We start from the raw sequence: 22,687 nt of genomic DNA on the forward strand, positions 1-22,687 counted from the left end.
CATTTAAAAACACTGGGTTTAGATTTTAAAAATCATCAACTCGCACACAGGTCATCTCAAGTAAGTGCAGTTGTCAATTTCACCATCTGAATGGGTGAAATTCACTGCTGCGCAGAGGTCCAGAACAAGACCCAGACACCACTTAAGTCCCCACTTTCTTATGGAGCCTCATCTGAATCACACAACTCCCCTTCCCTTTAAAGGAGGTTTTGGAGGCAGTGTCCAGACAGAAGAGAACCCCATCAGGGAGGCTCCACTGGAATCAAGGGCCCTTTGGACTGCACCTGCCTCCAGAAGTCATTAAAGAGGCACATGATCTGGAAGAATCCATGGTTGATGGAAACTAAACCTGCTGTTCATTCTGCAGAAATGGAGAAGGGAGTCAAACCCCCACCCCTCTACTGGAACAATCTGGGGTAACAGAGACAACTAGATTCTCCCCCACGTTTCCTACTAGACCTCTCCCATTGTCTTTCCTGGAGAGGCAGTAACCTGGTCTTTAATAAGGACCACAGGACTTGACCATATCTGTGCAGACCAGAGAAAACCCAAATGAGTTGACCAAGTTGCCAAGACTAGAACAAATTACTGTTAATACAACTGTGCTTTGAAAGAGGCTTTTATGTATTAAACCCCTTTAAAAAAATAGTGAGGACAAAACTGCACTTACTGGGGGGAAAGGAGCATAAAAAGGTAATAAACATTTAACGAGCCAATAATTGGTTATATCAGAGCAATCACTGTTCAGTAATTAACTCCCATTCCTTCTTGCTAATTTCATATTTTCTGTACCCTTTGATAGGTTCTTGTGACAATCAGCATTCCTTACGCTCTCATAAATTGAAACCTTTTGAAGAAGCTAAAAAGCAACGATACCATTAATCACGGCATTCATTCCAGTGGCTTACAGACTCTGCCTGAGACGAGACCCTTCCTCCTTGCCACCCTATGTACTGCTCTCTCAGTCAGAGACTTTGTACATTGGTCCATGGCCATCCTTAATATTGCTACTTGGCACCGGGAATTAAATTCAGTCCCTTGCCTCCTAACGTTGTACAGAACAAATTAGCTATAAGCAGCAAAAGCTATCAGTGCCAAAGGGGTAGGGGGGAGGGGGAGAGAAGTCACATGAAATTACACCTGAAAGAATAAAAAAAAAGTACCACCAAGAAAGAATACAGTAAACAGCTGGCATGTTACTGTGTAAAGCTACAATTAAACTCATTAATGTCATTTCCAACTAATTACGTACATTAAGATAGAGGAGACACACTGAGGTTTTACTATTCCCACTTCCAACCAGGCTTTAGGTTGCCCACAGCAATACAAAGCAGCGGGAGGAGGAGAGGACTACTGTCTGTGCTTTCTGGCAATCCTGTCAACGATATAGGAGCTTAGTACCGAAGCAGGATCCCCATTCTTCTCAGTGATTCACTCTTGCAAAAGGATGCACCCAAACGAGCAACCTTATTAACAGAGTTCCTTGGTTTACCAAGCCCTAAGGGCCCATCCACATGAGGAGGTTAGTGTGGAATAAGTTAGCTTATGAACGTACAGTGCACTAATTACTCTATGCTAACTCCCTGCGTGTCCCCTCTTGCTCTGCAAACACTGGCAGTGTGGAACAGTTAAGTCCCCGTGTGTGGGGGCGGTAGGAATGGTCACATGGAGTTAGTGCACAGCTATCCCATACTAGCTACTCCAGTCTCCCCCTCTAGACCTCCCCCCCAAAAAGGGGGAGAGGGGAAACACGGCCTCTCGCTCTAGTCAGCAATGCTAGCAACTTATGAAGATTCTCTACAGAGTTCACTTTAAAAAAAAAAAAAAAAAAAAAGCCTTTTACTGAAGTGTAAGGTACCATTTAATAATTGCTTATTCCAGAGAATATGCGCCGGAGGGCGGATCGCATATAAAGGCCCATTTCTGACGGGTCTAAACTGGTAATACTACTTACCTGAAAGAAGCTATTCTCAGCCATTCCCATCAAGGTACTCTTTCCCCAGAGTCTGATCTCAGTTACTCCAGTGTAAAGACAGAGGAATGCCTTGATACTTGATACTTCAAGAGCATTAATCCACATTTAAAGTGGCATCAGATCCAAATGTGGACCATTACTTTCCACTGAACTCATGATGTAGGCGTCGCAGATGTCTGCTGAGCTCAGAACCAGCTGTTTTTCTTCAAAGACACTTTTGACATGATTTTGATCTGACAGGCACCTGTTTTACACCAATGTAACTCCATTGATTATAACAGACACATCTGGCTGACATTAATACAAGCAAAATCAGAGCTGGGTCTTCCTTCAAGTTTTTTTATATACATGTATATATAAACACATGCACACACACTCTCCTACCTCTTCGCTATTTGACATTGATGATGTAGAATACCTGTCACCTCAATAGGAAGACTGGGGAAATAAACAAACAAACTCAGCAATTTTTTGCATGTCTCCAGAAGTCTGATGCTCTGCCCAAACTGTCAATATTTTGCAACAGCTTATTTTGCAGCACCATGTGCCCAAATGGTGCTATGGAAAATAGTTATCTAATAGAGTGAATATTAAAATTAAATGGAAAAAACGTCCTCTTCATCAAAAACACTGGCATGAACCACTTAACTACACCCTGCACAGAGTACCAGGGGTTATCAAAACATAATTGAGCCACAGCTAATCTGTTAGCATATCTGAACTGGAGGGAGGTTAGATTGTTTGCACATTACTCATGCATTAGAAGGTGTTCATGGGGGGAGGGGCGGGTGGAGGAGGCGGCAGATAAATTAAAGGGAAGCTCCTTGCCACTAATGGAAAAATAACTGCAGGGAAAAAAGAAATAATAACTGCAGAGTGCTTTAACAGATTTCTCCTCTTTTGTATGCACAGGAATATTTATTTAATCAATGTTCTGTAACAAAACAAGCCTCTGGTGAGCTATTGTGGAGAGTGAACTCAACTCCATTGATAGAGTGGTGATTTGAATCTTGCCACCTGTTTCATCAGTATTGGAGAGCACAGAGATATGTGGGAGGGAGTGGAAGCGTCAAGGGGAGGTGGAGGACCTCCATTTGTGCATCTCCAGAATCCAAGGGTGGCGCTACCCGCCAGGGAGATCTTGATGCTTTGTCATTGCTATGCAATTATCAGGCGGACCCACAAGCAAAGCGGCAATGCTCAGAAAAGACATCCCTTCTCCGCAACAGATGACGCACAAGACTTCTCTCTGCAAGGGCTTGATCGTGTGAGGTGCTGAGAGCCCTCAACTCTCAGACTCGGCATTTTACAGGGTCTGGACCCAATTGCCCCCTAGACCTCCAAAGAAACAACCCCCCCCCCACACACACACACAAAGCCAAAAATAAAAACAGCAAGCTTGTGTTAGTAAGGCCTGCTTAAGGACAGCATTCAACAACACACTTAACTCCATCCCTGTGCATGACAGTATTTACGCATCTGCTTAATTTTAAGCATGTTCTACTAATTTTAACCACGTGCCTAATACCTAGCTCTTACAGTTATTGTCATCAGGAGCCCTCAAAAGATTTTTACAGAGAGAGGTAATCATCATCAACAGGGATGTACTTAAAGGCTCTCCTGAATTGGCCTTATTTAGGGCCTGATGCACAGCGCAATGGTGTTAAATTGATCTTTGCTTCGGACTAATGAATTCTGGATTAGGCCCTTAACCTTTTCCATCTCTGGATTATTTGCTGCCACATGCTAAAACATGCCACTTGCAGTACATGCCTCTAGGATTCGTCTTGCACAAACCCTGATCACACAGCAACTTTGCTTTTCAATTTAAAATTTTAAAAATCTTCATTTAACTTTTACAGGGCCACTTTGTGATAGAGATATCCTAGCACTGTGACATACATATTACACTAGAATTCCCTGGCAGTAATGACAGGCCTAATTTGTTTATCACAATCCCAGCTGCCAGAATCAGCAATACGTCCGCTAATGTTTCTCAAAGCTGCAACAAGGATTTTTTTCTCCTTTACTCCGCAGTGGATTTAAGGAACGATATTGCTGTAGCTTAGCCTTGATACATGCCACAGCTTGGAGAGAGGCTGTCAGAAGTTGATTTAAAACTCAAGCAAAACCTGACTAAACGCTAACTTTCACATTACTATAAAATTTGCAGTTCAGAGAAAAAGCATTCATCATCAGGGACTGCCACAGGTAGACACTGTCAGTTTTCTGTACTAAAACAATCACTGTCAACATAGTTTGGGCTCAGTGTTGGTTTTGTTAAGAAAGGGTTTGATAATCAGTTACCTAAAAATGTATTCTATTCAGTCACACGACTTATAATTGGGTAGGTGTGTTCAGCCTAATGGTTCCTATGGCACTTTCTAGGTATTTAGCCCAAAACCGTTCTAATGGAGCACCTCACAGACACACTCAGAGGTAGAGAAGTATTAACAGACTCATTTTACAGATGGGGAGAACAGACATACAGCGAGATTAAGGCCTCAGTTTAAGACCACACTTAACTACATGCTTTACTTAAAGTCTCCTTAACATTACGCATGTGCTTAAGCGCTATCCTGAATCAGGACTTAAGAGCCCAGGTCAGCAAAGCATTTAAGGTAATTACATGCATAAAGCTAAGCCTAAAGCTGTCCCCGTTCAACCAACCCTTGAGCACGTGCTAAAATGCTATGCTGAACCCGGGGCTAAGTGACTCGCTCAAGGTCACACAGGGAGTCCTGTGGCAGAGCCCACAACTCACCATCTTAATTAAAGAACATCTCTGAGGAGCTAGATAATGGGGCAGTGGGTTTGAGAGGGATTTATGCATCTCTGCAAGCTTGCCAACGCAAACAGCAGTGTTTAGCTAGTGCAAGAGAGTCAGGAGGTGCTGTGACTGTGGCTGGCCCAAGGGACACAACCAAGCCTGCTTTCTGGGCGAAGATGTACAACGGGGATGGGAGGGCACCCAGGCAAAAGTTTCTTTACGATTTCTGCCGAGAGGACAGAAATTTGTGATGTGAACATATGAAGTCCCTTTAGCCTGGTTACTGTCAAAGCTACATTACATGTTAAGTGCCAGATAAAGAATGGGAGTACTTGTGGCACCTTAGAGACGGTAACTGTTTATGGACAGCGGGGGGGGGTGTGCGCACGCATGCTCTTGAAACATATGGTGAAGCAGGATTATGGGAGGAGGAGGAGCAGGAATTTAAAAAAAAAAAAGGAGAAGGGTGTCTTATTTATGCTTTCAGTGTGTTACCCCTACGATTTCCCAGGCCTGAAATCCTCCCCCTTCCTTTTATGTTATCACTGAAATCCACAACAATGGTGAGCAATTTAAGCTGCACTGCCTGGCACATCATAGGAGACGAGACTATTGACAGTAATACTTGGGTCTGATTTCAATTGTTGGGTTTAGTGTGCAGGTCTGGGTGGTGTTGGTGGCCTGTGACATACAGGAGGACGACAGACTAGAGGATTTGCAGGTCCCTTCTGGCTTTAAACTATGATCAAGAAATCTCAAGTGCTCCCACATGCAAAGTCACATCTAGATGATTTACAGTGTTGCTATCTGACAATTTTAATGGAGAGGCTTACGATATTTCTTAAAGCACCAGCTCCTGGAGTCATGTGAGCTGCTCAGTTTTATTTTACAAAAAGTTTCTAGCCCTTAATTTCAAGGGGTTTTTCTCTTTCCTGCAGCTATGACCCAAGACTATACAAAAACAAGGTAAATTAAAAAAAAATACACCCCCCAGAAACACACCACTTGATTTTTAAGCCAGTGTTATGATTTTAGGGAGCCCAAAGCGTGATTTTTTGAACTCTTGCAGGTTGTATGGAAAACTACCTCCAGTTTCTCCTGAAGCATTTGCAGTGGTGGTGGGAAGCTCCAAAAGAGGAATATGAGTCAAGAAGGGTAACAAGGCCCATGTTCTTCAGAGACACAAGTACTATATGGAGTATTTATGGCTGCAGGGATGCTGCCACCTCCATACACCCAGACAGATATCACTAGATATTTTTAAATCAATAAATAAAATCCATTGCTAATGCCGAATGTTCACCAACGTAATCAAGTGTAGGCTATCGGATAGCTACCTACTGAAAAATGTAGTGACCCATGCTCCAACGCTGTAATCTAATCCTTGAACTAAAAAGGCAATGTAATGCCTTTGCAAATCCATATGTTTTCGAATACCACCACTGCTGTCAGCAGGCTACAGCAGTGCCTCTTTGAAGATGGAAGTAAAATGACAAAGCACATCATTGTGAAGGCAATTATACGTGGCAGTAACCATTTTACAATGGCCCATATGGGCTGTATTTCAACAATGCAATTTCCAAAGCTGCCTCAGCAAACATACATCTCTGTCCCTAATCTCAGGTAGATTTTGCAAAACAAAACGAGACTGCAGCCAGCACAAACGTGGAAGATGGATAACAGGTGTAGAAATGTGCAAATGAGGATAAGAACCATTTGTGTCAGGGTACAAAAGAGAGAGAGCAAGCAAAGCACTTCTCAAAAGGCTATTCACACCAAACCTATCCATTAAAGGGACTTTCTAGTACCTGGGTCCATCAGAAATCGGATATTTATATGCTTTTCCATAAAGCTACCCAATTCATTACTGCATCTGTTCAGAGACTGTGTCTCTCTCTATGAATCACATATGCAACTGTGCACAAGGAAAGGTGTAAACACCAAGGAGAGAGAGAGGATCAAAGGACTATGATTAGGAATAATAGGACGAAGTTAAAGAAATAAAGATCTATGTCAGGTAAAGTTCAACAGTGGGGCATCCAAGTTTGTGGAGTGGACCCACAAAGGAAAATGTAATTCTCTTGAGTCACTGAAAACAGTACCAAACATTTAAGAACAGACCATAGGAATTTATTCAGCACTGGGAGGAAGAATTTATTCAGCATGTAGCAGCATTGGTCTGCCTGACGCAACAGGACATTGCCATCTCTAAAAACTCTTAACATCTGATTATCCAGTTCCTGCAACTGGGGTAGGGAGACAAAAGGCAGCTTTAAGTTACTGTCATTCTCCTGTAACCTGGGATACTCAAGGGCCTTCCCAGTCCCAAGCATCAGTTAGAGCAGCCTCAGGGCTGCTCTGATGGATGCTTTGCCAGCCCCCAGAATAGCTGGGCTGCAGGTTGCTCCAAAGTTATCTCCTCCCTTCCATTCCCAAGCCCCTACATCATTGGTTCTCAACCTTTCCAGACTCCTACACCTCTTCCAGGAGTCTCATTTGTCTTGTGTATCCCAAGTTTCACCTCACTTAACTACTTGCTTATAAAAATCAGACCACAATACAAGAGCATCCCCAATTGCAATATAAGTATTTTATTTACATTTCAGGGTGATATTTGAGCCCATTTGTCCACCTGTCAGCCTTGTCTGAAGCCCAAGCCCCAGCGGTGGGGCTGAAGCACGTCGCTTAGCAGTGAATCTGTATAGTGGGGGTGCTGAGAGCCATTGAACCAAACTATAAACCCTGTATATAATGGAAACCACTTCAAGCCAGGCAGATGCACCTAGTTTGAGCACCTATGCTTCTGTGGCATGGGGCCTCAGGTAATTGCCCTGCTTGCTACCCCCTCATGCTGACCCTGCATTTGTGATCTCCCTAAACCCACCCTGTGAGAGACACACACACACGCCCCCCCCGGTTGAGAAAAAACCCAGATCTAGAGGAGTTGAGTACTCCTTGGAAAACCTTTGCGTACCGCCAAAGGTATGCATACCCTTGATCGAGAACCACTGTCCAAATAGAGAAGCTGAAAGCAAGGCTGACTATGGACGAAGCCTTTGCACCACCAGACTTGCTGAAAGGGGTTTCAGTCTAATGGAAATCTGGTTTTATGATTCTGTTTCTGTCTAATAAGCAGCTTAGGGATCTCTTCCCCTATATTTTATGTAAATAAAAGATAGAGGATCAAAACAGGGAAGGTGAAGAAAGGAATAGTGATGATCAAGAAAGAAATGAATGAATGAAAGAATGGAAATAAAACCAACCTAAAGCTTCCATAAAAACAAAAAATAAGTAAAATTTACTCATCAACTGATTTATATAAACAAACTAATCCTTACTTCTTAAATGCTCCTGTCCACACACAGGAAATGTCACTATACCACATTACAGAACAAGAGAGAAACACGGATACAAGACGAAATTATAACTGTGTCTACAGCTGGAAACTAAAGACAAGTGCAAGATCCAGTACTTGTTGTCAACTCCTCAAAAAGAATCCAATGAAGCTGTACAACAGCACGTCAAAGCCTTTAATCCATAAGAAATATTACTTCCTGGAAGCTGAAATACTATCCAAGGCAAAGAAAACCACCTATACTCACAATGTACCTTCCAATTTCGGCAATATGGCAGTATTTAGGCATGCAAAAAATAAAGATGCGGGAAATTTACTCATTAATATAGAGGGAACTTGAAAGGACTGTCTGTAATTGCAGTTAAAAATGAACGGTGTTTTGAATTAAGATAAAAGCATGTTTTACTGATTATCTTTTTGAAGTTTGCACTCATGAAAGATTAAAAGTGGAGAAAAGTTGAAGAATCAAAGACAAAAACTTAGCATTTAAAAATCACTTGGAAGCCACGCACCTGGCATGATCGATCTTCTTCCATGTCCAGGTGTATTAAAAGAAAAAAAGGTTTTATTAGATATAAAAATTATAAACACAACATGCATTTTTGTGCTTTTATGCAGGTAGCCAGGAACAAATTTTGCATAATGCAAAACACCTTCTCTAAAATGACAGATCATGGCATGATTTTATTTAGATCAAAGGAAAAAAAAAGTCTAGTGACTGTAGTGCACTGGAAATCAGGATTCCTAGATTTGCTCTGCCACTGATTCAGTGTGAACAGTATTTGAGATCCTCTGAAAAGGAAAGGACTATAAGTAGTGCAAAGCATTATATAAAGGGAGACATTCCTTTGGTCAGTCACTCATTAAAGGTAGAGACATAGAACCTTGCAAAAAGTTCTAAAGATGGGAATATTTGAAAGATCCAATTAGGGTGCTTGGTCCTAATTAACAAGACATAAATTCCCTTCCCACTCTAGTCTGAGAAATCATTTTACAGCACTGGTGAAATCCTTATCCACAGTGACAGCATCTTCAGAGCCTAAAGAGTTAGGCAAACCATGCTGAGAGCCAGACCATAGTTTGAGAGGAAGTCCTTTTCAACAGACTATGAGCCAAATTCAGAACAGGTGTATGAACACACAAGTCCACTTCACATCGGATCTGAACTTGGCCCAATATGCCCAAAACAACATCTATTTTTCGAACTCATGCAGTTGACTACTGAAAGCAGCAACAGGATTGGTGGGGGGAGGGCAGGGAAAGAGCCAGGTATCTTTGGTGGAGTTTTCAAACACATCCAAGAGAGCACAAATCCCATTGAAAGTCAACACAGACCCACAAGTACCACACAGTTCAAGTGATGGGAAAGATCTGAAAGGGTGAGAGTCTTACAATCCAGTTTACAACTTTAAGCACCACTGTAAGGTGTACTCCTCCCATTAGTCAGTCATCTGGATAGCCAGACCATCCGTATCTTTTCTCCTCCTCCCCACCACCGCTGTTTATATTATTTATCACATTCTGGTCATGAGGTGACCAGAGGTCCTGATATTTGGGGCTGTGTCTCACATAGGTGCCAATTACCCACCACCCCGTCCTGATTTTTCACCCTTGCTATCTGGTCACCCTAGGTGTCAGGGACACACAATTATTAAATCCTATTGCTGTGGCAAACCCAGACGATGCTAGGTAAAGTAAAATAGTTGTGTTTTCCACAACTACACATCCAAGGAAATTTGTCAATGTCTTTTTATTTGCATATCTGGCAGACTGCCTCAGACATCTAATACATAAATGATAGCATACAGGTGTATTCGTTTACAGTTTGCCTTTAAGCTAGGAGTGTCAATTTGCTGATCTTTTAATTACATTCATCTTTATTTGTTATTACGTCATGAAATTTCTTCATTATGTGAATGGCCATAGATTACACACACACGACAAACAGTCCTTACAAGTTTTCTGGTTCAGCAAACAGCCACAATATATTAGCCCACACATCATGCACATCCAAAGTCTCAACCATCCCCTTTTCCCCCCTGCCCCCTTCTCTATTTTTTCCATCCAGAAACAAGATTTTAATAGATTTATTAGCTCTTCAAACGTTCTTGGACTACTAGCAGCATACTGCCACAAATTCTATCAGTTTACAGAGACGTGTCCCCTTCTGGATTACATTTTTGGGGGAGAATGTCTGTTTGTAGTTAGAAAAATATAAGTCAATTAGACTGAGGTCTTATAAACATAAAGATCCACTTTTGTAACTATATAATTCACTGGGTTTTTCAACACACATTCTGAGGTTGAAAATCTGGCAAATCCACCCACCAGATGTATCTTTCTGATCCCAGAACTCATTAACATTTATTTTTAAAGTCCAGCAGACTCAGCTGTTGAACCACAATAATTGCATTCATTATTTTTTCCCCATAGTTAAAGTGACTAATGTTGGAAGAGTCACTGCATAGGAGCACAATGGCCAGCCAGTAAAAATTTGGTAACATCCAAAACGCATAAAAAAAGAAGACAAAGTTGTCCCCTTAAAACAGAGTACCCATATTCTGAACATCAGACAATGAGTTTCGGTATTTATTGTGATCTTAAAAAAAAAAAAAAGGGGGGGGGGAAGACTTTCACACCAAAGAATGCCAATCCAATGTACATCAAGGGCACGTAGGCCTTAGAAAACCACAATACTAAAAGGAGTTACAACATAAATTTTCCAAAGCAGCAGCATCTCTCTTCTCAAACCTTCTCCCTGCTCACCATGCAATAGGACACCAATCCTACGGTCTATTGCCTTAGCCCTCTGCCAATGCCCATTCAAAACAGACAGGCCTTTACAGCATGCCTGGAAGGTCACTAGATTTGGCTTAATTCAGAATGAGTTGGAGAGCGTGTGTTGGAAAGGAAAAGTGCTCTTAAAGAAGACACATGACCAGCAGCCCCCCTCCTCCTTTAAAATAATAAGGGGTTCACTTAGAGTGCCCCAATGATTTCAACCGCAAAAAAAAGGTCACCAGGAGAGAGGTGGTTTGTCAGATAGGAAGGTCTCGGGTCATTTAGGGGTTTATGAAATCATGCCTTAAGTCATTAGATTTCTACTTATCTATATTTTAGTAACAGGTAAAATGCGCAACTGACAAAACTCTGTGAAAACCTAAGAATAGGCCAACAGAAGGAAGATATACCCCATGCACCTCACAGGCTGTAGGAATGACTTCTAATGACTGATCTGCCACTGACTTATTGCATGGTGTTGGGTAAATCCATAGCCACTTTTCGGTCTCATTTCTTCCTTATGATGGGGAAGCTAAAAACATCCTTACCTGCCTCATAGGCATATTGTGACCATTAGTTAATATTTGGTACAGTGCCCCAAGGTGCACCTCACTTGTGTGGAGTCCCTCTGACTTCCCATGCAACTGTGTGCGGAAATAAAGAGGCAGGTGCTTGCAGATATTATGGAATGATAAGGCGCTATTTATGCCAAGTGTTATCACTACTCCGTACCGTACCACTAAACGCTATGGTCTCCGTAACCTCAACCAGCCTACTGCCGAGCAAAACACTTTTTAAATGATTGTTGAAAGTCTATGAAAAAGTTATTATTGTGAAACAAAGAATATTTGACTTCTCAAAATTCCAGTTGCCAAATGCTTACCATTCATTAAAACGTTGTGCACTATGACTTTTTAAAATTAAAAGACAGACTTTTGAACTTTTGGGCCATGATAAAGCCATGACTTTTCTCTTTTTTCAAGCCAGCTTCAGTGATCAATTAATGTCACATAATATAAACTCATTTTTTGCTTCTGCTCTTTATTTTCATCTAATGGCAACCAATATTCACGTTTCACTGTGGTATAATGGATACCAGGTTGTCTATTGATTGAAGCCAAAGAACAGAAGCCAGTGTACCCGGTCCTGATGTGGACTCCCACTGTGACTGTGAACAAGTCACTCAGCCCCATCTTTTCAAACATGTGTACGCACTTTTGGACCCACCTGATTTGCCCATGTACAATGACTAATGTGCACACAAGTCAGGGCCACAAGTGTGTGGTGTGTGTGTGTCCATCTCACATTACACAAGCCCAGTCAGATGCATTGCAAAAGTGCATGTAGAGGCACCTTCTTGAAATGTATGTGCCTCAGTTTAAACACCTGTAAAATGGGTTTAACACCCCTCCAAAACGTTTGGAGTTGCAGCATCAGTAAAAGCTCTGTGAAATCCTTGACTGAAAGCTTTTTAGATATACAGCATTACTTGCAAAATGGGCAGGAATGAACTCCACATTTTAGAAATCTTCCTTTAACTGCCTGTGATCCTCCTAAGTAGGGGACATGCTGTGACTAACCCAATGCTCTGAACTCTGCCAGAGAAAGACTAGCAATCTACTACTGAATGCCACAATTCATCTTTCTGATCTGACTCTGCACAGTCATCCTGCGGCATCCACAAAACCTATCCCAGACAGCCTAACTCAAACGACAACTTACAGAACATGCAGCCTCTTTACATTACATTAGTACGGTTTATTGCTGAATGAGCTTGTAACACATATGTAAAGATTGGCTCTAGCAGGGTAATGGCACCGGCTTGATTAAAAAAACCACACCACCTACCTGCTCTCGGTGCAATTTAATAGAATGAATGTTAAGAAACAGTTCCTCAGAGAGGAAGTTCACACAAATGTGTGAGGGACAGGGTCGGCCGACCTTATCCTAAAAGGACACAGGAAGTGCTGTGGAGTGACCATCATGACATTTAGAATATCAGCACTTTTTGCATCCAAGAGCACGTAACAATATAAGATTCACACAAGCAAGTACTCCAGAGCATGCAGAAGTTAATAAATCTAGGCATATAAACTGTGGCTTCATTTCACGTGTTTTTAATACTAACAAGATTTGGGTAAATACAATGACATCAGCGTAAATTCACACAGATAGCATGTCATGTAATGTGATCAAATTAAACTGGATAAGCAAGGAAACACACAGCAATATTTGCAGTGCCAGGGAATCCTATTCTATTTCTCAGGCTGACTTATTTTCATCTCCCTCACTCCTCCGCCCCACCCCAAAAAGCAAAATAAGATACTTCCTTCCAACATTTCCCATTCTAAGGATTTACCCTTTCAGTTAAAACCTCCTCTCTCCTCCTCAAAACATAAAAGTGTCAAGATTAGTGCTGCTAAGCGACCCTACCAGGGAGAAGAACCTAAAGATATTAGTTAACTCGTTATCTTAAAGGCAAAGGGTTACAGCAGAGCTCACCTTGGGATTTGATAAACCCCAACTAGGGCACAGATACTGAACTGATAAATTGTAAGGATGATATACAGAAGCATTGCAGTCAATTTCCCTTAATAGAACTGGCATTAGATTGCCTCAAACAGAATGTTGAAATTCAAAAAAGGAAGACTGTGGGTTAAACATTTCCACATTTCAGCCCACAACTTCCCAGCTCCATTACCCTTTCATTAATTGTGTTTGAGACTTCACTAAACTTGAGCTTGGGCTATTTTTAAAGCCTGACTCAATGCATTGTTGCTCAGAATAAAGATTAAAACTTCTAATTTACTGTAGATAATTAGAAAGCTGCAGGTCAGACCTTCAGAGTAACATGGTGGGGGCTCCAACTCAAACTGACAGAAACAGTCCTTTAAAAAAAAAAAAGACAGACAGACCACACTGTAGAATATTCTAGCCAGACACCTCCCAACTAGAAAGTAACAAGGGCTTTTTAAGCAGGGACAGATTTTGCTGAATATTCCCTCTGTTACTGCCAGTATCTATCTCCCAGAGGAACATTTACATATAAAGCAATAGATCTTACCTGAAAGTTCCACTTTCAGTAACATACCTCTCTACTTCTCAGTGATCCCGTCCAGTCCCTGATATTTCTCCATCGATCTCAGTGTTGTAACTCAAATCTTTCAATTACTTCAGCTCTTGATATCTTTCCCTTTCTGTGGTGATCATTTTCCTTCTGAGTTCCTGATCCTTCATCCTTATTTTATAAGTGTATTTCTTCAGACTCCCACATCCCAGCAGAGACCCCAGATACTTAATAAGAAAGACCTCGCTCTCTCACCAAATGGTATAAAACAAAGTTACTATGATAGAGAAGAATAAGGGTGTGTGTCTTTTGTCCTATTCCCGTGTTCGTATAACTCCCATAATCATCAAAAGCAGAGCCAAAAAAGACCACTTGAATCTCCCAGTAATCTAAATATCTCATCCTTGTGTAGCCTAAACATTTCCTTCTCTGAAAAATATGGAGCTACTTATTTAAATGCCTAAATTTAGACACACAGGTTTGAAAATGGTTTCAGAGTCATGTTGCTATTGGAGCCTCATCTTGTGGGGGTTATCCCACAGTTTTAAATTTCTCCAGGTCACTCTGCAGTTTAGCATCTTCCTTTGTGATCGCACCCTCCTCCCCCCTTTCCCAGATCATCCACAAATTTGATCATGGATAAGTTTACCATTTCCTCTACATTCTTAGTGGAAAAGAAAGGTTTCCAGTAACGACCCCCTGCAACCAGTACCAACTGTACCCACCTTAACACTACTCACCACTGGCACGTTTTACCTTTAGGTTACTACCTTCTGTTCCCTGTTGGTCTAAATCTTAGCACTCACGCATACAAACAGAGGTTACAGGACAAACACCTAAGAATCTAAGTAGTCAACAAACACCATAGGGCCACCAAGATTTGCTGACAGCACTGAACGAACAAACTTGATGCTCTGATGCTGGTACAGCAGGGCAGCAGCGTGAAGATGAAGTTTCTTCAGTAATAAGAAGGCATTAAAAAAAGGAAGATCAAACTGTTTGTTTTGATGAAAACTCAAGGAACATACAGGCATACTAATCATGCAGGGTAAGAGACTGGTAAGAAAGAAACATCACAAGCCATGCTTTCTGGTACCCAACACAGTGATACATGACCTCTTCTTCACACGTAGGAACATAGAAGCTTCAGATACAACAAAACCATGCTTATTTTAATTTTCCAATGGATCATACATGATGATATGTATCACAGCAAGTACTAAAGGCAAAATCCTGTTCTCAGATGCATGCACAGAACTGTAATTGACTGGGTATGACAAATATACGGGAAAAGAACCTAGCACATGGTATCTTCCAAACACTTAGTCTTACTTTCACATTTTGTTGGTGCCCTCGCTGGCAGTTAAACTTTACCCCAGGTAATCTTACATCATTCTCTCTCTCTCAGTACATAGAGCTGCTCTAACTAACATCTGCCTTCATCTTGCTTCCACATCAGTGGAACTGCTTAAATTTACTCTAGATGGATGGAATGATCTGATACAGAATCTGTAACTCAATAAACAGCTCCTTTACATACATTTGTAAGCCTTTCCCATTTGTAATTAATTATACTGGGCCTTACCAGACAATAATTTAGCATAGTCTCATATCTAACACAGGTTACCAGTAGACATTAGTTAAGAAACAAGAATCACCATTTAAATGTAGGTTTCTCCCTGTCAGACACATCATGCACACTTCTTGTTTATAAGTCTGCTGTTTGCTTTATCTGTGTGTCCTGTTTCAGGGAAACAGTCCCAGTCGAAGCTAAACAATTGCCCACACGGAAAACTAGTGACATTGCTCAGTGTTCAGAAAACAAAACCAGCTGCTTACTCTATAGGGCTGGGCTGAGCTGACTCAGGAAAAAAGTACTTCCCTCGGTCAAAGCTATCTCAGGGCTCAGGTCAGATTTCATTTCTCATCACAATAAGCCATCTCCATTACTGTGTCAATTTCTGTTCCCTCCCCAAACAGATACACAAAGCTTTGGGAGTGTGGGGAGATTTAGTGAAGTGTTATCTCACCAGAACACTAGTCTACAAACCTCCCTCTCAAAATTGCCACAGCTAATGACAGAGAAATCAAAAGAGGGAATGTTACCAATGGAAAAAGTTGGGCATCCTCATTCCAAGAGGTTCCTGGAAAGTCGTTCTTGTCCCTTGACCAAAACAGAATCTGAAGATTTTACTGTGGGCCAGTCACACACATGTACCGTTCACCACAAAACCACTACAGGACCACTTCCGGTTGCTGTGCTGAGTAAAGCAGGCACAGTCCTGACCACCACAAATCAGAGCACAGAACGCCCTTCCTTTTCTCCTTCCACATCAAAGAAGAAGTTAAGAGACCAAGGAGAGCAAATATAGGGACAATGAAGCTAAGGAACTTGTAATGCACGTTGTTCACAGTCACAACAAGAGATCAGTGCCAGACAAACCAATGGAAAGACTCACCGATTTCACTTGGCTTTGAATCAGGCCCTGACCAAGTAAATTAACAAATACCAAGAAAGTTTCTTTCAGCACCCCGAGCTGAAATACTTGAGTGGACACATGTAGCTCGGGGTGCTGAAAGAAACTTTCTTGGTATTTGTTAATTTACTTGGTCAGGGCCTGATTCAAAGCCAAGTGAAATCGGTGAGTCTTTCCATTGGTTTCAGTTGGCTTTAGTGCCTGATAATAACAGGAAAAAATTGCCCCAAACTCTTTTTCTGTGGTTGAACTCCAAATATGAGCTCAAGATTCAATACTGCTGTAATACCATGGAAAGTGAGAGAGGGCCATTTCATCACCAGGTGTAAATCAGTCTAGCACTAATCCAATCAATGGCACTACATCGATGTACACTAGTTGAGGATCCCACCCCAAAAGCCAGAAAAGGATAAGCTTCTGACGGGCTTACCACCACCAAGATCATTTCACTTAGTAGTAACTATCAGGTCTTCTTGCTAGTACTTTCAAGCCTCAACCAAAACTTCAAGTAGCCATAAGAAACACACGCATTAATCCCAGACATATTAGGCCAGCGTGCTTGACCCTTTTGTCTCTCTGATCCTTAGACAGAGCTTTCTCAACAAATACATTTAGTCTTATTCTTATGTTTTTTGTAAATGAGTTTCTAATATTTGTCAATGCAGCATGAAACCATTAGGTCAAACTGTGCCATCTATCACATGACTATTAAATTATGTCAAATCTCAGTATGCTGCTGATTGTTTTATCTGAATAAGATTAGCCAGCAAAGCTGGCTAATGTTTTTAAACTCCTTTCAAGTGATGCACAATTACAACAGAAAGCCACTAGTAGCCATTCTTGGCCTAGCGGACGGGAAAAAAGAGGGGGGTTTAATTTCCACTTTAAAAAACAAGCCAAGACAAATTTAAATTATTTTATAAAAGCTCCTCACCAAGTTCAAGCAAGAGCAGGCTGATGGAAACTCTTCAACATTTGTATGGACCATAAAATGTGCTCACCAAAAAGTAAGGATTTTGACCAAATTTTGGAGTCTTTATTCAAACAGAACACCCAGTGACACAAATGGGATGTTTGAGTGAGAACAGATTTTGGTCTACTCAGCCTAACTGTGCAAATCTCATTCCTGTTGGTGAACACTTAGTCACAAAAGTACTCCCATTGGCTTAATGGGGCTACCCATAGCAGTACTCATCAAGGGAGGCAAGGGCTATAATGCTGGTAATTGTTTACTAGAGATCACAACTCATGCATTTTGTGTATTGTATTTCTCAGGTATGAGACAAATTCTCCTCTCAGTTACACTATAAGAAGTTACCTGAGTGGAGTTACTCTGGCTTCTTACAGATGTAACTGAACAGAATTTGGATCCCAGTGTAAAGAAACAGAATGATATTATTCCTGGATAAATATTTAAATAGTTTAAATACACACTTTTTTTTGCTGTTGTTAAATGATCGGTTGAAAAGATCAGCCATCTTCCCATTTATTTCGACAGTTCATAATTGTTACAGTTGCAATTCCATGAAATGTAAACCCAAATAAATCTGGCTTCCCCAACACAAACTTGGTAAAATTCTACAACGTGTCATTTATAAACAAAGGCCCTTAAAATAAACGGCCAAAGCTGTCCTAAAACAACTGTATCCCCCTTGATTACACAGTGCAGGATTACGCTATTTTTAAATGTTTAATTAAGTAAACACTGAACAGTATCCTAATCAGGCTGGGAGGTTGGGGGGTGCAGGGGGAGACACAGTCGGTGCTTTCTAAGAGAGCCTGAATAGTCGATAATATTCCCCGAGCCAGAAAGGGCAGACTGGATCCTGGAATGACACTAAAGTGGTAACTCCCAGGGCCCAAACTGAGACAAATTGGATAAATCCAGCAAGTAACAAAAAATCCAGTGAGTTAAACTGCATTCAATTTCCCATCACGTTTTGTCTTTAAATTTTTTTTTTAAAGACAAGAACAGCTGGTGCCCTCCAGTTTGATTGCCAGCCCCCCACGTGATAGTACAGGTTACAGAATGAGGGTTGGGAGGCACTAGGAAGACTACCAACAATAAGTAGGACCACTTGTAACCATCTCTTTGATGTGTTCTGAGACAGCAGCAGAGACAGGGACCGTAGTTCAGATTCACAGAAGCATTTCAAATCAGAACAGGAGCTGTTTTATCACATATTTCAATGGGGGAGGGGGTGTCCCCCAAATTAAAGGGCCAAGTATGACCATAACCAAAACAAAATAAAAAAAATAAATCAGACCACCCCCCCTCAGCCCCCCCATCCTCCAAACACACAGACCTTGGAAACCAGACATTTAGCCGTGTTTGTAATTGGTTCTCATCAGGCCTTCCCTCCTCCTCCCCACAAAATATCAACACCACCAACCCCCCCCACCCCCCCGCCCCACCAAAAGGTATAACCTTGACAATGAATCAGGACTGGAATGTTCAAACACTGCTGCCACAACCAACTTGCTCCCCATGCCTGCACAACACAGCGCAGTGCAAGTGACCACCAAAAAATCCTAATCCTACAGGACAGCCAAGAAAAGTTTCATTTGGATCCTCTGCCACCACTCTGGTGGCAAGGGGGGGGGGGGAGAGGGGGAGAAGAGACAGAAGAGAAAGGCTGCAACCAACATGCTCTGGTTATCAGCAGAAAAGAAAAACCACACACACAGCCAACAACTCTCTCCTCCCCACATACGGATTGTGGGTTCAAACATTTCTCTCACCTCCATCCCAAGGAGGAAAAAGCGCCCCTCCCATTTTTATCTCCTCACACACACACACCCCCCTTACAAATCTGTCCTGACATACGTCTCTCCCAATCGCAACAGATCCCGCTTTTTAATCTCCTGCTCCCCCCCCCCACCCCCGGAAGCTTGGCTGGCTGGGAAATGTGCATTTGGAAAGCAACGCTGCAGGTGTTCAAGGAATAAAGAAAGACAGAGCTCTCCACACACACACACAAAAGCACTTCGGAGAAAGAAAAAAAAAAGGGGACAATTTGGTAACAAGCCCTTTAGATGTCAGCAAGGGATTCCCCCCTTCTCCCAGGACATTTAACCCTTTAAAAGGTGAGGTCCCCATGCAGGATAAAGGAGGCTAAACCCTCCCCCCACTTTCCTTTCTCCTAGGGAAGGAGAATACCCCCCCCCAGCAAAATAAGCGGCCCCACCGCTCCCCAGTGCTAGAGAGAGAAGGGGGGGGAGGAAATCCCCTCCCCATCAACTGCAGCCAAAACAAAACAGACAAGCAGCCACAGCAATTATGGGAGGGGGGATAAGGGAGGGGGCGCTGCATTGTTATCCATCCAGCGAGAAAAGGCAGGCAGAAAAGAGTGTGAAAGCCAGCGAGAGAGACTGAGAGAAGGGGGCACCAGACAGATTTCCCTGCCATCTCTCCCTCCGCCCCCCTAACCCAACAATGAGCCAGGCACACCAGCAGCATCGGGGCGGGGGGGGGGGGGTCCGTCTTACCTCCAAAGCTTCAAAAGTGACAAAGCTGCACATCGCAAAGCCATCGATAATGTCTTCTTCTGCCGAGGAGGGCTCTCGCCTCTTCCTCCTGGGGGGTCTGGGTCGGGACGATGGTGGATTCCCATTGTCTTCCTTCTCCGAGCCTGACGAAGAGAGGACCGAAGCAGCCCTGGTCCTGCCGGCCCCACCGGCGGCAGCCCCTCCTAATCCGCCTTTGGATCGCCTCTCCCGATCTCTCTGCGATCTGGATCGCCTCTTTCTCCGAAGCCCGTTGCATCGTGCCGGGCCATCCATGGCTCTCGCTCTCGCTCTCGCTCGCCCTCTCTTCCCCCCCCCCTCCCCACCACAGCCACAAATCCGGCTTCCCCAATGGAATAAAGGGGGAGGGAGCGAGGGAGAGGAGAAAGAGGGAGGAGGAGAGGACAGAGAGAAAGGGGGGGGGGGAGGGAGAAAGAGAGGAATAAAAGAATCCAAGTGCGGTTCCAGCACCACCAGCAGCGAATACCAAATGTAAGAGAGAGATTCCCAGAAGCGAGCCAAGGAAAGTAATGGCTGATCACAGGTCGCCTTGGTTAAAAAAAAAAAAAAAGAGAGAGAGAGAGAGAGAGAAATAAAAAAAAAGCCCTCACCAAGCAGGCAATAAATCAGAATAGCGGAATGCTTTGATCAAGGGGCTGGGAGCCTGAGGATTTCCAAAAGAGAAGAAGGCAACAAGAAAGAGACCGACCCACTGGGAAGCAGGCGAAAGAAAGATTTTTTTCCCTTGCACACAAAACGGATGGTCTTTCTTCCCCAACTAAAAGAACTTGCAAAAAAAATGTGTGTGTGTGTAGGATACAACCTCCCCCCCCCACCCCGCGGACTCCGTCTTCCTCCTGCTCCAGCTCTCTCAATCAAAGGGGGGAAAATCACCATCACCGCCACCACGATGCATCCAGCTGCAATTTGTTGAAGCACCGGCCAGGGCTGGAATCTTGAGTGGGAGCTCGTCACACCCCCCCCTTGCCAAACACGCCCACCCAGCCGATCTATTAATCAGGATCAATCATAGTAATTCGGCGGATTAATTGCGGGAGGAGGGGGGTGAATAGAGCCAAGCGGAGAGGAAAATTCACACACACACACACGCGCGCGCGCGCCCCCCCCCATAAATAAATAAATAAATAAATAAATTCTGGTGGAGGTGCGGAGGCTCAGCTATTCTCCGGGGGGGGGGGAGGCACCGGGATGTATTGGCTGCTCCTGGCGCTGCCTCCCCCCGGCACAGGGGGCGGGGGGAAGATGCCCAGGGACGATTTGTCCCCTAGGGCCTGGGAGGAGCCGGGAGGCTGCAGGAGGTTTTGGCCCCGAGCGGCTGCAGCAGCGGCCGGGACGCGGCCCCATTCCCCCACCCCGCGACCCCCCCCCCAACCCTGCGCCGTCACGTGGGCAACTTTCCTCGCCCGCCCCGGCTCGTTCCCTGTGCGGCGTGAACCAAGGCGCGCCGGCCGCGCCAAATAAGTTGCAGGCAGGCGCACGGAGCCTGCGCGCCCGAGGGGGCGGGGTGGGGGGGAGGGAGAGCGAGAGCGAGCGAGTGGGGGGACGGACTCGGGCTGGGACGGGAGCCGCCTTCCCGTGCTCCAGGCGGAGCGAGGGCTCCGAGCCCGGCGCCGGGAGGAGACGGGCACTGGCCCTTTAAGCGTGGGGGGGGGGGGAACACGAACTAAGGGCCCCGCCCGCACGAGGCAGGAGGGAGCAGCCCCCGAGCTCCCTGTGGCTGGGGGTGGCCCCCAATGGCCCTTCCCCGCCCCTACTGTCCCTCTGCTCCCAGCCCCACTGAGCCGTGCCCCCCACCTGCTCCACTAGTCTGAGCCCCCAGCCCTGCCAGGCCCCCAGCCCCACTGAGCCCTGCCAGCCCCACTGAGCCCTGCCAGCCCCACTGAGCCGTGCCCCCCACCTGCCCCACTAGTCTGAGCCCCCAGCCCTGCCAGCCCCACTGAGCCGTGCCCCCCACCTGCCCCACTAGTCTGAGCCCCCAGCCCTGCCAGCCCCACTGAGCCGTGCCCCCCACAGCTCCCCACTAGTCTGAGGCCCCAGGGCTCCCAGCCCCACTGAGCTGTGCCCCCCCCAAGCTTCCCCCCCACATGCCCCACTAGTCTGAGCCCCCAGCCCTGCCAGGCCCCCAGCCCCACTGAGCCGTGCCCCCCACCTGCCCCACTAGTCTGAGCCCCCAGCCCTGCCAGCCCCACTGAGCCGTGCCCCCCACAGCTCCCCACTAGTCTGAGGCCCCAGGGCTCCCAGCCCCACTGAGCTGTGCCCCCCCCCAAGCTTCCCCCCCACATGCCCCACTAGTCTGAGGCCCCAGGGCTCCCAGCCCCACTGAGCTGTGCCCCCCCCCCAAGCTTCCCCCCCACATGCCCCACTAGTCTGAGCCCCCAGCCCTGCCAGGCCCCAGCCCCACTGAGCTGTGCCCCCCACCGCTCCCCCCCCACCTGCCCCACTAGTCTGAGCCCCCAGCCCTGCCAGCCCCCCAGGGCTGCCAGCCCCACTGATAGCATCTTCTAGGGGGAAAATACTTCTCCCCACAGTTTGAAGGGGGACTAAATCCCAGGGCCCCACCTGTCATTGCTAAGGTAGGGCTGCTGAGTCCTCCACATCACTTCCCTGTGCCAAAAAGCTGAGCTGTTCCCTCACATCTCTCCCCACCAGCCTGCAGGCAAGAACTGTTGGAAGAGATTTGGAGGCATAACCTCCTCAACAGCTGCCTGCACCACCTCAGAGCATCCTTGTTGAG

The 22,687-nt window shown here is 44.7% G+C and overlaps 1 protein-coding gene across 9 annotated transcripts in view; it reads right to left on the minus strand.

Moving 5' to 3' along the window:
• Positions 1-21,224, minus strand: part of AUTS2 (activator of transcription and developmental regulator AUTS2) — a 993,348-nt gene extending 972,124 nt beyond the window's left edge. For all 9 annotated transcript variants that reach the window (XM_073315300.2, XM_073315295.2, XM_073315293.2 and 6 more), the window contains exon 1: positions 19,915-21,224. In XM_073315300.2, the coding sequence (XP_073171401.1) occupies positions 19,915-20,208 (294 nt within the window). In that variant the 5' untranslated portion in view covers positions 20,209-21,224. The remainder of the gene's footprint in view (positions 1-19,914) is intronic.
• Between the last annotated feature and the right edge of the window lie 1,463 nt (positions 21,225-22,687).

This window comes from Lepidochelys kempii, chromosome 17 (assembly GCF_965140285.1).
Source record: "Lepidochelys kempii isolate rLepKem1 chromosome 17, rLepKem1.hap1, whole genome shotgun sequence".
Taxonomy (NCBI): domain Eukaryota; kingdom Metazoa; phylum Chordata; order Testudines; family Cheloniidae; genus Lepidochelys; species Lepidochelys kempii.